This window comes from Anolis sagrei, chromosome 10, assembly GCF_037176765.1.
Source record: "Anolis sagrei isolate rAnoSag1 chromosome 10, rAnoSag1.mat, whole genome shotgun sequence".
In the NCBI taxonomy this organism is placed as follows: Eukaryota; Metazoa; Chordata; class Lepidosauria; order Squamata; family Dactyloidae; genus Anolis; species Anolis sagrei.
Window position 1 is genome coordinate 10,699,860 of NC_090030.1, and position 13,875 is coordinate 10,713,734.

Consider the following 13,875-nt stretch of genomic DNA (forward strand, 5'->3'; position numbering starts at 1 on the left):
GCCCTGCGCTTACACACTTCGCACAGGAAGGAAGTGGCGGCTTAACATGCTCAGAAGGGCTTCGCTTGAAACCAGGCGAGGGCGGGGGACGGAGAGGCAGAAAAGGGACCCAAGGTGTCTTTGCAGAGATGGAGAACAAGAGTGGATACATACCAGGTTGAGCACCTTCAACGTTGCACCTTGCAATTGTACCAATTTGCCATGTTTCTGTGATTGTATTTCTGCAGACACCCATAACCCCACGTGGCATTCATTGACCTTGCAAAGGCATTCAACATAGTGAATCGCAGCGCTCTCTGGACCATCCTCCAAAAAAATCGGGTGAACATCCTGCGGCTCCTCCATGATGACATGATGGCAACAGTCTTGGACAGCAATGGCTCCCAAAATGACCCATTTCAGGTGGAATCAAACAGTGATGTGTTATTGCCCCAACCTTATTTTCCATCTTCATCACTATGATACTGCATCTTGCTGATGGGAAGCTTCCCACTGGAGTGGAAATCATCTATTGGACAGATGGCAAGCTATTTAACCTCAGCAAACCAAGGTCACAACAACATCTGTTATAGAACTCTAATATGTTGATGATAATGTAGTCCATGCGCATTCAGAAGAAGACCTTCAAGTCACTCTAAACACCTTTGCAGAAGCATATGAGAAGCTTGGCCTCTCATTTAACATCGAGAAAACCAAAGTGATCTTCCAGCAGTCACCAGTCAATCCCTCTGCAATTCCAGATACACAGTTTAATGGTGTAACGTTAGAAAATGTTGACCATTTCCGCTACCTTGGCAGCCACCTCTTCACAAAAGTCAACATTGACACTGAAATACAACACCGCCTGAGCTCTGCAAGTGCAACATTCATCCGAATGAAGCATAGAGTGTTTGAGGATCAGGACATCCGTAGGGAGACCAAAGTGCTTGTTTATAAAGCTATTGTCCTCCCAACCTTGATATACGCCTGTGGAATGTGGACTGTCTACAGACGTCATACTCAACTTCTGGAATGATTCCATAAGCGCTGCCTCCAAAAAATCTTGCAAATCACTTGGGAAGACAGGTGGACAAATGTCAGCTTGCTGGAAGAAGCAAAGACCACCAGCATTGAAGCGATGCTCCTACAACACGAACTCAGCTGGACTGAATGCACGTTGTCCAGATAGAATCATAGAATCATAGAGTTGGAAGAAACCTCTTGGGCCATCCAGTCCAACCCCCTGACAAGAAGCAGGAAAATTGCATTCAAAGCACCCCCAACAGATGGCCATCTAGCCTCTGTTTAAAAGCCTCCAAAGAAGGAGCCTCCAACACACTCTGGGGCAAAGAGTTCCACTGGTGAACAGCTCTCACAAGTCAGGAAGTTTTTCCTAATGTCCAGATGGAATGCCCGATCACCGTCTCCCAAAGCCGTTACCATAATCCCAACTCAAGAATGGAAAATGTAAATTTGGTGGGCAGGAAAAGAGATATAATGATGGACTTAAAGCCGACCTTAAAAATTGTGGCATAGACACTGAGAACTGGGAAGCCCTGGCTCTTGTGCGCTCTAACTGGAGGTCAGCTGTGACCAGCAATACTGCAGAATTCGAAGAGGAACAAATGGAGGAAGAAAGGTGCCACAAGGAATGCGCGTAAAGCATAAACAGTGTGGAAGAAGGTCAGATAAGTAGAAGAGAAGAGTATCATGCACCCTGATGTTATTTTACTGCTTTTATGGCATGCCGCACAGAATCAAAGGGATCCCTCACACCGAGATTGGTGACAAAAAGGTTATGGGATTGGGAGCTATTGAGGGGTTTTATCTATTAATAGCTAGAGATGGGAGAATCACGGGGGCTTGGGAAGACCGGCAATGGGATGTTTACAACTGCAATGCCAGTTGGCCTGCCTTGTGCAATAAAGTCCTAAATGTTCCTAATCTGGGCTGAATCCACACAAGGTTTGGTGGTTCTCAACCTTCCTAATGTCGCGACCCCTTAACACAGTTCATCATGTTGTGGTGACCCCCAACCATAACATTATTTTCGTAGCTACTTCATAACTATAACTTTGCTACTGTTATGAATCATAATATAAATATTTGATCTGCAGGATATATTTTCATTCACTGGACCAAATTGGGCACAAATACCCAATACACCCACATCTGAATACTGGCAGGGTTGGGGGGGATTGATTTTGTCATTTGGGAGTTGTAGTTGCTGGGATTTATAGTTAACCTGCAAGCAAAGAGCATTCCAAACCCCACAATGATGGAATTGAACCAAACTTCACACACAGAACTCCAATGACCAACAGAAAATCCAGGAAGGGTTTGGTGGGCATTGAACTTGTGTTTAGGAGTTGTAGTTCACCTACATCCAGAGAGCCCCGTGGACTCAAACCATGATAGATCTGGACCTAACTTGACATGGATACTCAATAGGTCCAAATGTGAACACTGGTGGGGTTTGGGGAAAATAGACTTTGACATTTGGGAGTTGTAGTTGCTGGGATTTATAGTTCACCTACAATGAAAGCTTTCTGAAGCCCACCGACAAGAGAATTGAGCCAAACTTCCCACACAGAACCCCCATGACCAACAGAAAATACTGTGTTTTCTGATGGTCTTTGGTGACCCCTCTGACACCCCTTCGTGACCCCACCAGGGGTCCCGACCCCCAGGTTGAGAAGCACTGCAGTGTACAATATACTGTGTTGGTTTGAGTCCATTAAAGCCACACTCGCCTGTTTTACTCTGAACCAATTTAGGTCTGGAAAGCCCTACAGTCCCCTCTTCAAAGTCACCTTAACAACCTTAACATTGTTTCAGGCATGTTCAAAACAATCTCTTGCTTTCCTGTCAATCTTACCGCCCACCTTGCAATTACCTTGGATGGTTCCCTTTTCTTACCTCCTTCCTATGGCCTGAGAAAGTAAGTGTGGGAACTTGACATGTCGTGACCTTAAAATGAACGAGAAGTGGCAGACAAGACAGACAGACACAGAGGATGGAACAGCGCTCTTGGCTGCGAGGACCGTCAATCTCCTTTTCTCTGCTGAGTGGGTTTGGACAACTTTGGGTTGGAGTTTGGAGGCAGAGAAAGATATCACCAAGCACAGTGCAGAGGAATAGAGATCATGGTCAGAAATATTAAAAATTAACTAGGTCAGTGTTTCTCAACCTGGGGGTTGGGACCCCTGGTGGGGGGTCGCAAGGGGGTGTCAGAGGGGTCGCCAAAGGCCATCAGAGAACACAGTATTTTTTGTTGGTCGTGGGGTTCTGTGTGGGAAGTTTGGCCCAATTCTATAATTGGTGGGGTTCAGAATGCTCTTTGACTATAGGTAAACTATAAATCTCAGCAACCACAACTCCCAAATGTCAAGGTCTATTTTCCCCAAACTCCACCAGTGTCCACATTTGGGCATATTGAATATTCATGTCAAGTTTGGTCCAGCTCCATCATTGTTTGAGTCCACAATGCTCTCTGGATGTAGGTGAACTAAAAGTCTAAAACTCAAGATCAACGCCCACCAAACCCTTCCAGTATTTTCTGTCAGTCATGGGAGTTCTGTGTGCCAATTTGGTTCAATTCCATCGTTGGTGGAGTTCAGAATACTCTTTGCTTGTAGGTTGACTATAAATCTCAGCAACTACAACTCCCAGATGACAAAACTAATCCCCCCCAACCACACCAGTATTCAAATTTAAGTGTATCGGGTATTTGTGCCAAATTTGTTCCAGTGAATGAAAATACAACCTGCACATCAGATATTTACATTACGATTCATAACAGTAGCAAAATGACAGTTGTGAAGTATCAACAAAAACAATTATATGGTTGGGGGTCATCACAACATGAGGGGCCGTGACATTAGGAAGGTTGAGAACCACTGAACCAGGACTTTTTAATTACAAAAATGTGAGTCAAGCACTGAAAGAGTTAAATGGATGCAATGACTCAGCAAAAGCTGTAGTTGTATATAAGCCGGTGTGCCTGTAGCTTAGTAGGCCTTAGTGTTAGTTTGCCTCAGTGTGAGAGAGGCCTCAGTGTGAGAAAGCCACAGTGGGAGAAAGACCTCGGTGTGAGGTTGGCCTTAGTACAGGGGTCCTCAAACGTTTTAAACAGAGGGCCAGGTCACAGTCCCTCAAACTGTTAGAGGGCTGGACTATAATTTGAAAAAACATGAATGAATTCCTACGCACACTGCACATATCTTAGTTGTAGTTCAAAAAAATAAATAACAACACACACTTAAAAATACAATAATTAAAATGAAGAACAATTTTAACAAATATAAACATTAGTATTTCAATGGGAAGTGTGGGTCTGCTTTTGGCTGATGAGATCAGATTGTTGTTGTTGTTGTGTGCTTTCAAGTCGTTTCAGACTTAGGTTGACCCTGAGCGAAGGCCGGGTAAATGACCTTGGAGGGTGTGGGCCGTAACATTGCACATAACGGAATACGTGATTCCACACCACATATGTAGTTTTCTGTCACCACTTTAATACCAGGGACGTACTCTGTTTCTGTCCTTTTACAGGTGCCTTTCCTTTTGACTCAGTGAGGGGAAAAAGAATTTCCTTTCTAAATCCCTTTACCGCCTTGTACTGCTGCAGTTTCCCTTTTAAATTGGCTGGGGCTTTCTTGTGAGCTGTCAAACCTTTGTGCTTTATAGCACAGGCTTGAGACACTCTGGTAAGCAACGAAGTAACAAAGTTTATTTATAGCTTCTGGTTCCAATACTTCATGGTTACATTTGTGTTTTTTTACAGTCTCAAGTCTTACATTCAGTATCATTCACTTGGTTAACTTTTCTTAGGAAACTCTCACTGTTTCACATCAACGAATATGTTACTTTCTTCATATACTCTTGGCTGAACTATATTCTGACTTAGGCCACACTGGCGCCTTTTATTTTTCCTTAAACCTTGAGCTCCATTTCCCAGCTGCTTCTCTCTAACCGAGGTTCCTAATTGTTCCTCCTTTTTTTTTTAACTGACAAACTCTAACTGCCTCTTTCAAACTTGACTCCGCCCCTTTAGAATGTTCAGTTCTGTAACTGCCATTCTGGCTCAGCGGCCTTTTCAAATCCTGGCATACTCTCATCTGCATACGACCAATCGGCTTCACATATGCAAATCAATCCTGCCTTCACTGTTGCTACCCTATTTGAGCCAATTCTTCCCTATCAACCATATTGTAACCTAGAGCTACACACCAAAAATAAAACATAGACCATAAAATTCACTACAGAGGGCCATGTCTGGACCCCGGGCCTTAGTTTGAGGACCCCTGCCTTAGTATTAGTAGGCCGTAGAGTGAGTAGGCCATGTGTGAGAAGCTTCGGTGAGAGGAAGCCCCGGGTTGAAGGCCATTGTGTGTGAAGCTTCAGTGTCAAGGGTGCTGTGCGTAAAGCTACTGTATGACGCTCCTGTGTAACATCAGTGTGAGAGGAGGCTCTGTGTGAGAGAAGCTATTTATCTGCATGAGAAAGAAGCCCAGCATGGAAGCAAAGAAGGAAGTATAAAGAACTTTATTTGTGTTATGGAAACCTGGTCCATATGCTTCTTGTGGATTTCAATGGCTTCTCTGTGTAGTCTGACATGGTGGTTGTGAGAGTGGTCCAGTATTTTTGTGTTCTCAAATAATATCCTGTGTCCAGGTTGGTTCATCAGGTGCTCTGCTATGGCTGACTTCTCAGGTTGGATTAGCCTGCAGCAGCTTTTGACAACACATCTTTTCCCCACTTTTTAGCATTCCTATCCTCTTCATCTGCTTTGTTGGGTTTCATTTTTTATTGTTTTCCTCTCAGCCGCTGCAGAGCACCAAGGTCATGCTAATGTTCCCTGAGAGAGATTGATTGTGGGCAGAAACGAGCGAGAGACGCACACATGCACTTACAAATACACACAGCCCAGGGCTGTTACCTACATTATCATGCCACTACATTCAGCTTAAAATGTAACTTGTGTCAAAATCAATGTTCTGCCAATGTGAAAACAGGCCTTGAAATGGTACACACACTCATCCATCCAGAAAATACCACCTCATTTTGGGATGCCTCCTCGCAAATCTTCTTTCATCATCCTGTGCTGGGATCTTATTGATTTTACCTATAGAATCCTAGCTTAAAGGTGTTTCTCTGTGTGTAATTTCAAGTCTATGTATGGAGGAGAGGAAGCAGGAAAGAGGGTCCATCCCTATCTACGTTTTTAAGGGAGGGGAAGGAAGGATTGTCCCAGGATGGTGTCCAATGTGGGGCAGGAAGAAGCAAGCACTGTCAGTGTGTGGATACGTAGGAGGGAAGCCATGCAAAGAGTTGCTGCTGGAGTTCCTGGGATCCGTTTAGATTGCCTTCCTCGGGCATGACTGTTGGGCGAGTGAGCTTACTAACAAAAGACCCTCCCCATGAATGTATTGCAGAGTAACCTATCAGCAGCAGCATGACCCAGTCCAAATTTGGTGTTAATTCATTCAGTGGTTTTTTAGTTATGTTAACCCCACAAACAAACATTGCATTTTATTTATATAGATACACACACACACATCTTACTTGCCTAGTTTGCAACAGACCTCACACTCTCTGAAGGTGCCTGCCATAGATGTAGGTGAAACGTCAGGAGAGAATGCTTCTGGAACATGGCCATACAGCTGATGATCGTGCCATTACTGCTCAAGCAGTAAGCTTTGAGATGATTGAACAGAAGCTCTCTGAAGCTCTAGGCCAGTAGTTCTCAACCTGTGGGTCCTCAGGTGTTTTGGCCTACAATTCCCAGAAATCCCAGCCAGTTTACCAGCTGTTACGATTTCTGGGAGTTGAAGGCCAAAATATCTGGGGACCCACAGGTTGAGAACCACTGCTCTAGGTGCTCTTACAGCCTATTACAGGGAAAACCAGCTGATCCCTAATCCATCTAAAGCACAGACATCTGAGGATTACCTGGGAAGCGCACCGAAATGCCTGGGAATCACCCTGGACCATGCTCTGACCTACAAGAAGCACTGCCTGAATATCAAGCAAAAAGTGGGCACTAGAAACAATATCATACGAAAGCTGATTAGCACAACATGGGGATTACAACCAGACACAGTGAAGACATCTGCCCTTGCACTATGCTACTCTGCTGCTGAGTACGCATGCCTAGTGTGGAACACATCTCACCACGCTAAAACAGTAGATGTGGCTCTTAATGAGACATGCTGCATTATCACGCGGTGTCTGCGCCCCACACCACTGGAGAAATTACACTGTTTAGCCGGTATTGCACCACCTGACATCTGCCGGGAAGTAGCTGCCAATAGTGAAAGGACCAAGGCAGAGACATCTCCAGCTCATCCCGTTTGGGTATCAGCCAGCACGTCAACGACTTAAATCAAGAAATAGTTTTCTAAGATCTACAGAGACACTCGCTGGAACACTTCAGCAAGCGAGAGTCCAAAAGTGGCAGGCTCAAACCCAGAACCTCAATCAGTGGGTGATACAAAATGAGAAACTCCCCCCTGGGCACACAGAAAACTGGGCGCTTGGAAGGCGCTGAACACACTGCGCTCTGGCACCACGAGGTGCAGAGGCAACCTTAAGAAATGGGGCTGCAAAGTGGAATCCACGACATGCGAGTGTGGAGAAGAGCAAACCACAGACCACCTGCTGCAATGCAACCTGAGCCCTACTACAGGCACAATGGAGGACCTCCTTGTGGCAACACCAGAGGCACTCCAAGTGGCCAGATACTGGTCAAAGGACATTTAATCAACTACCAAGCTTGCAAACTTTGTGTTTTGTTTGTTTGTTTGTTAAAAATGCAATACAACTGTTTGTTCTGCTCCTGACACGATAAATAAATAGCCCGGAAAACTCACAGCAACCCTAGGAAAGGGATATCAACATGCAAGCAGAAGTGAAGGAGAAACTATCTATGGACCAGAGCCATGTAGGAATGGAGACGACCATTGATACGGAAGACTCGTATCATGGGTTAGTCCACCCCATTTTGAATTGTGCTCCTGAAACATTTTGCCGCCAGGAACAAGGAGTGCCACTCGCACCAATGAACCCAAAGAGATGTTTCTGAAAAGGAATTTAGTACATTTAAGATGTCATTGGGCAAACAGGGCCCAACAGCATGGTAATAGCATCTAATAGACAGGTGATTGTGTTGGTACGGCTGTACCAGGACCTCCAACTTCATTTTCTTTCTACTTAATGTTTGCATGCATTCCAAGGTTTCAGGGGTTTTGCGAAAAGGTGACTTCCCTTGGTTTGCAGTTATAGGGCTAGCCACCTGTCTATCATTGTTGTGTTTGGTTCTGCCCCTTTCCCCAGGGATCTGGGGAGGAGCCATTTTTAGTTCAGTCTTACAGAAGGAAACTAAGCTATAGGACGTGGACCAGCTTCACCTGCAGAAAAGCTTCATTTCTTAAGAATTTCTGGGGGGAAAGTTCAAAAGCTTTGGCTGGGAGCTTACAGCCTCTCAGCCTTAGAGCATCCGGGGGAAAACAGTTTTACAGACCCAAAGAACTCCAGCTGGAGAATCTACAAGCCTTGACTGGTAGGTCTACTCGGCGCCCAAGAAGCAGTTTGGATCCGGTAGTAGAACCCACATCAGCAAAGCTTAGATAATAGACAGCCTGGAAGAGGTTAAAAAAGGGTTTTCCTTGTTAAAGAAAGAAATAGTACTCCAAGCAAGGTGCCTGTCCCTTGTAGACAAGTTAAGAAGCATTTGTTTGACTCATTGAAGATCTGGGAAGTATTTGTTTAATTTGTTCAATAATAAAGGACTTTGTTAAACCTTTCAAGCCTTTTAAAGACTATTGTACAGGAAAATCCTTGAGGGCCTCTCTTTTGAGGCGCCCTGGCTTCCCGCTGGGCACAAAGTGCACGTCCTATTCAAAAGACAATACTTACAGGTCCAGCACACGACAGAACAGTGATACATAAGAAGTGGAAATAGCTGGCTGAGGTTTTACTTCATTTCAAGTCAAGAATCCTGGCTTATTGACCCATCATGTGCATGGGCTCCTGTTTCTCTTTTATCTTACTGCTCCTCAGTCCTTCAAATACCTCTGGATCGTCCTCAGACACCAGGCAGCTAGACTTTGGGAAGTGAAAGGCACTCTTTGAGCTGCAACATGTTTTGAGCTGGATCTGGAGATATGGGTAAGGTTGGATCTCAAACCCATTGGGGAATAGGTTGGTTGCAAACGATGCAGAGGCTGGAGATGTCTTGAAATGCATCAGAAAGAAAAATATATCGGTCAGTGTAGGGGTGGAAATATCAAAGTGGTCCCTGCATAGTCCTACGCCCCAGGCAAAAGGGTGGCGGTTACGGTGCCCATAGCCAAGGTGCCCAGGGAGGCTGCCAGCAGGGAGGAGCGGGAAAGCGGCTGTGTGTTTCGCTGCAGCCATTGGTATTCCTCATCCAGGTGACGCCTCTGGAGTTCGGGGCCGATATGCTTGCGGATGGACTCGTAATAACTGTTGATGTACTGAATCTGCAGAGAGACAAAAGAAAAAGCCGGCAGGGAGAACTCCTGGTGGGTCCTGCTTTTGTGCCTCTTTCCGATTACCTTCCTCCAATAACACACCTGCTCTTGAGACAGGAGGTTGATATCGATGAGATTCCGCGCATAGGGCACCAATGACACCACCTCAAATGTCAGGTAAGGCTCCCCGTGCACCGGATACTGAAACAGACAAAGAGAAGGGGAAACCAGGCTCAGTCCTATCTACTGGCAGACAGAATAAAGTGCTTGTCTCAAGCAGCAAATTAGGCCCTAAACCCATTATTAGTCCTGACTTGAATCCACTAGATTTTTCTATGTGTTGATTCACCATTTAACAATATGGACTTGCTTAGGTGGGATGCCAGCCTTTGGACATCACTAGCTATGCTTGTTGGGCGAGTGGGCTTATTAACAAAAGACCCCCCTCATAAATGTATAGCAGAGTAACTTATCAGCAGCAGCGTGACCCAGCGCCAGTATCCAAAAATGGTAAAAAGAACAAAAAACACACAGACCAATGTTATCTCTTCCTTAGGAAGTTTTTCTTTATATCAAAATAATATGGTTGCACTATTTACAAGAACAAGGTTTCCATAACCTTTTATTATTGATTTAGGATTGATTTGCACGCCCTATCCCCTCCGAAATGTCTATCTCCCAGTTATCTCCTACTTTGCTCGTGCCCAGTATTATTTTTAAATTTAAATTTTACATTTGGCCCAGCCATAGGTTTTAAATGCTTGTTGTGTTACTGTATTGCTTATTTTTATTTTTGCTTATGAGTTATATTGTAACTGTTTTGAATTGTTTGTTGCTATTGCTTTATTATTGTTGTATTGCGGGCTCAGCCTCATGTAAGCTGCACCGAGTCCCTTGGGAGATGGTAGCGGGGTATAAATAGTTTTTTTTATTATTGTTCTGTCTCCCAGGAGCCTGATTTGCCTCACTTTAAAGTTGCTTGAGGTTGCTTCCTCTTGCATTTTCTCCCAGGGGTGCTGCATCTTTGCAAGAGTCTTAAAAGTTAATAGTATCAGAGTCTGCAGGCCTCTTTGCAACTATTGGCTTAGAGAGCAGCTCTTTGAGTTTAGGGACCGCCTTTTCTCCCAGGGAAAGAGCTCCATTTTAGATTCTCCCCTGCCTTTTCAGTTTGAGGAAAGATTTCAGACGTGCTGATGGCTAAGCAGTTAGCTCTGGGAAAACCATTGCAAAAACTACTTTATATAAACTGAGTAAGATATACTAAGCTATAGATAGTATATTATACATTATAGATAAGTATTAAGCTATACTGAGTTAGTTTAGATAGTATATTGTGTATTGCGCTGTATTGAGATATTTTAGACAGATAAGCTTAGTTGAGAAGATTGAGTTATAGTTATAGAGAGAGAGTCGTGACTACTTTGTCTCCAGGACTGACCTTAAGTTATAGATAGGGAAAAAGCCTGCCTTATCTAAACCACAACAGCTTTAGGTTAGGGTGTTAAGATTCCAGAATCTTATCTGCCATCTGGAGAAAGGGTTGCCTCTGTAACTATAGGAAAGAGAGAATAGTTCTGTAGCTTCATCTATTGACTGTTTGTTTGCAACTGTATGAACTGTGCCAAGTCTTCAAGGACTTTGTGTAAATACATATTCTTTTTTGATGTTTAAAACCAGTACTAGTCTCAGTTGCTTAGTATCTTAAGTTTTCAAGATAGACACCTGCAGTTCGTTCAGCTATAGAGAGAAGCACGTCGCAGTCTTATTTTTTATAGCGTCTGGGCGGACGGCACAATTATTATTATAACACAAATAAAGTTCTTTATACTTCCTTCTTTGCTTCTGCACTGGGCTTCTTTCTCATGCAGATAAAAAGCTTTGCTCTCACAGAGGCTTTTCTCACACTAAACTTACACAGGAGCTTCACACAGTAGCCAGCCTTCACACTGGAGCTTTACACATGAGGCCTTCAACCTGGGGCTTCTCTCACCGAAGCCTTCTCACACCACGCCTCTCACACACTGAGGTTTACCTCACATTGAGGCCTCTCTCAGACTGAGGCCTCTCTCAGATTGAAGCCTCTTCATACTGAGGGCAACTAAGCTACAGGCAGACCTGCTTATATTGAACTGCTGTTCTGTCGCACGCTGGGCCTGTGAATAATTGTCTATAAATAGGACATGCGACTTGAGCCCAACGGAAAGCCAGGGGCCCCCAAAGAGAAGTTCTCAGAGGTTTTCCATCACAAATGATCTTTAGATGGCTTGTGAAGTATAACAAAGTCCTTTATTAATGAACAATCAAACAGAAACTTCTCTTGTCTTCAGAAAGTTAAACAAATGATTCCAGGCTTTTATGAAACTGGTGGCTTCCTAATCTTGTCCACAAAGGACAGGCAATTGTCTTCAATCACTGATTCTTTACTTTAAAGGAAAATCCCTTTTTTAACTTCTCCTAGGCTGACTGTAATCTAATTCTTACTGATGTGGGCTCCGCTACCGGGTCGAATTGCGTCTCGAACGTCGAGTGGACCTACCAGTAAGGCAATAGATTCTCCAGCTGGAGTTCTTTGGTCTTTAGGGCTGTTTCCCTGGAAATCTTTGGAAATCTTTGGAGATCTTTGGATGCTCTTAAGACTGTTCTCCCCCGGAAAGTCTTAAGGGTTGAAGCTTTTGTACAGGAGAAGCTTGAACACGTCCTGTACATTAGCTTTCCTTACTGAGACTAACTAAAAATGGCTCCCTTCCCTTCCCAATTGCCCTGAGCAAGGGGCGGAACCAAAACTTAACAATGATGGACAGGTGACTTGCCCTACGACTGCAACCAAAAGAAGCCACATTTCTGCAGAATCCCTGAAATCTTGGACTGCAAGCAAACATGTAATACAAAGCAAATAAAGTTGGAGCTCCTGGTACAGCCGTACCAGAACAACTGCAGCTTTTGCTGAATCATTGCATTCATTTAACCCTCACATTATTATAATTAAAAATACCTAGTTAATTTTTAATACTTCTGAAAATTATCGTATCATTGCATGTTTTACTGCCAGGGATGGGGAGAGGCACTTGTGAGATTTCCTGCACTGCTAAGATTCACCGGTTTGGAAAACACTAAAGATGGACCCATCAAAAATTGGGAAGGAGCATTACCTTGGTCTGCGCTTCTACCACGAGTGCGACATCCTCAAGCCGAATCCCAAATTCGCCGTCCAGATAATAACCAGGCTCTGGAGAGAGCAAAGGAGAAGGAGGAAGACAAAGGATGAGGCTCAAGAGCAAAGAGGCCTGGGGATCTCCTATATCTTTGGGGGCAGAAGGTTCCCCACCAGGAAATTGAAGACTTTTTGGTACCCAGATCTACACAAAAATGGCACCAGCATTTGCTTAACAACCATTTCAGCTACAATTAACTTCAGTCGGCAGGACTATCAGTCTGAACAGCAGAGTTTGTCACACTTCCTCACCCAGGTGCCATCCAGATGTCTGGCAGCTCAAATCTAAAACATCTGGATGTCTTCTGATTGGGGGAGGCTGGTTTAAAGCTTCCTTTGCTGCTACAATTTGAGGATCTGCAGTCCAACAAAGTGTTTTTTCCAAACTCTCTTGCAGACTCAAAAGACTAATAACGGGGCTCTTACAGTCCGGGCAAATGCACGAGGAAATTGCTGGGTGCTGTAGTATCTATTGTTGTAATTCTCTGTTTTTTAAAAATAGTTTCCAGACTGTTGCCCCAGTTTTCTAGCCATCCTCAGCACCAGCTGCAGTATTTTTATTCCCACTCTGAAGAGATATTGGAACAAAAATAACTCTTCCTCCTTTCTCTCATTTGTCTTATATGTAGTTATCGTGCTAAGGAGAATCAGTATAGCACGACAACTCTGCGAACATATTCACATTGCCCTTCAAAACAAAGAACCACCCCAGAAAAACAAATTCACAATTCAAATATATATCTTTAGAGCTCTAGTGTACATCCAAGCGATCAATATAAAAGAAAGAGATGGGTGAAAACCCAAAAACAGGTAAAAGCTTTACGAGAAGAATGCATGTCCATTTAGACCAGTGTTTCTCAACCTTCCTAATGCCATGACCCCTTAATACAGTTCTTCATATTGGGGTGACCCCCAACCATAATATTATTTTCGTTGCTACTTCATAACTGTCCTTTTGCTACTGTTATGAATCATAATGTAAATATCTCATATGCAGGATGTATTTTCATTCACTAGACCAAATTTGGCACAAATACCCAGTATTATTTATTTATTTATTTATTTACAGTTCTTATATTCCACCCTTCTCACCCCGCAGGGGACTCAGGGCGGATTACAGTAAACACATATATGGCAAACATTCAATGCCAGTTTGACAAACAACATTTAACACACAAATACACTGAGGCT

General features: G+C 43.9%; 1 protein-coding gene across 1 annotated transcript in view; it reads right to left on the minus strand.

Moving 5' to 3' along the window:
- Positions 1-8,729: 8,729 nt before the first annotated feature.
- Positions 8,730-13,875, minus strand: part of XPNPEP2 (X-prolyl aminopeptidase 2) — a 41,279-nt gene continuing 36,133 nt past the window's right edge. Inside the window, exons 19-21 of the mRNA XM_060756328.2 lie at positions 12,623-12,699; positions 9,576-9,674; positions 8,730-9,482 (exon numbers count right to left, since the gene is read on the minus strand). Of these exons, the coding sequence (XP_060612311.2) occupies positions 9,288-9,482; positions 9,576-9,674; positions 12,623-12,699 (371 nt within the window). The 3' untranslated portion in view covers positions 8,730-9,287. The remainder of the gene's footprint in view (positions 9,483-9,575; positions 9,675-12,622; positions 12,700-13,875) is intronic.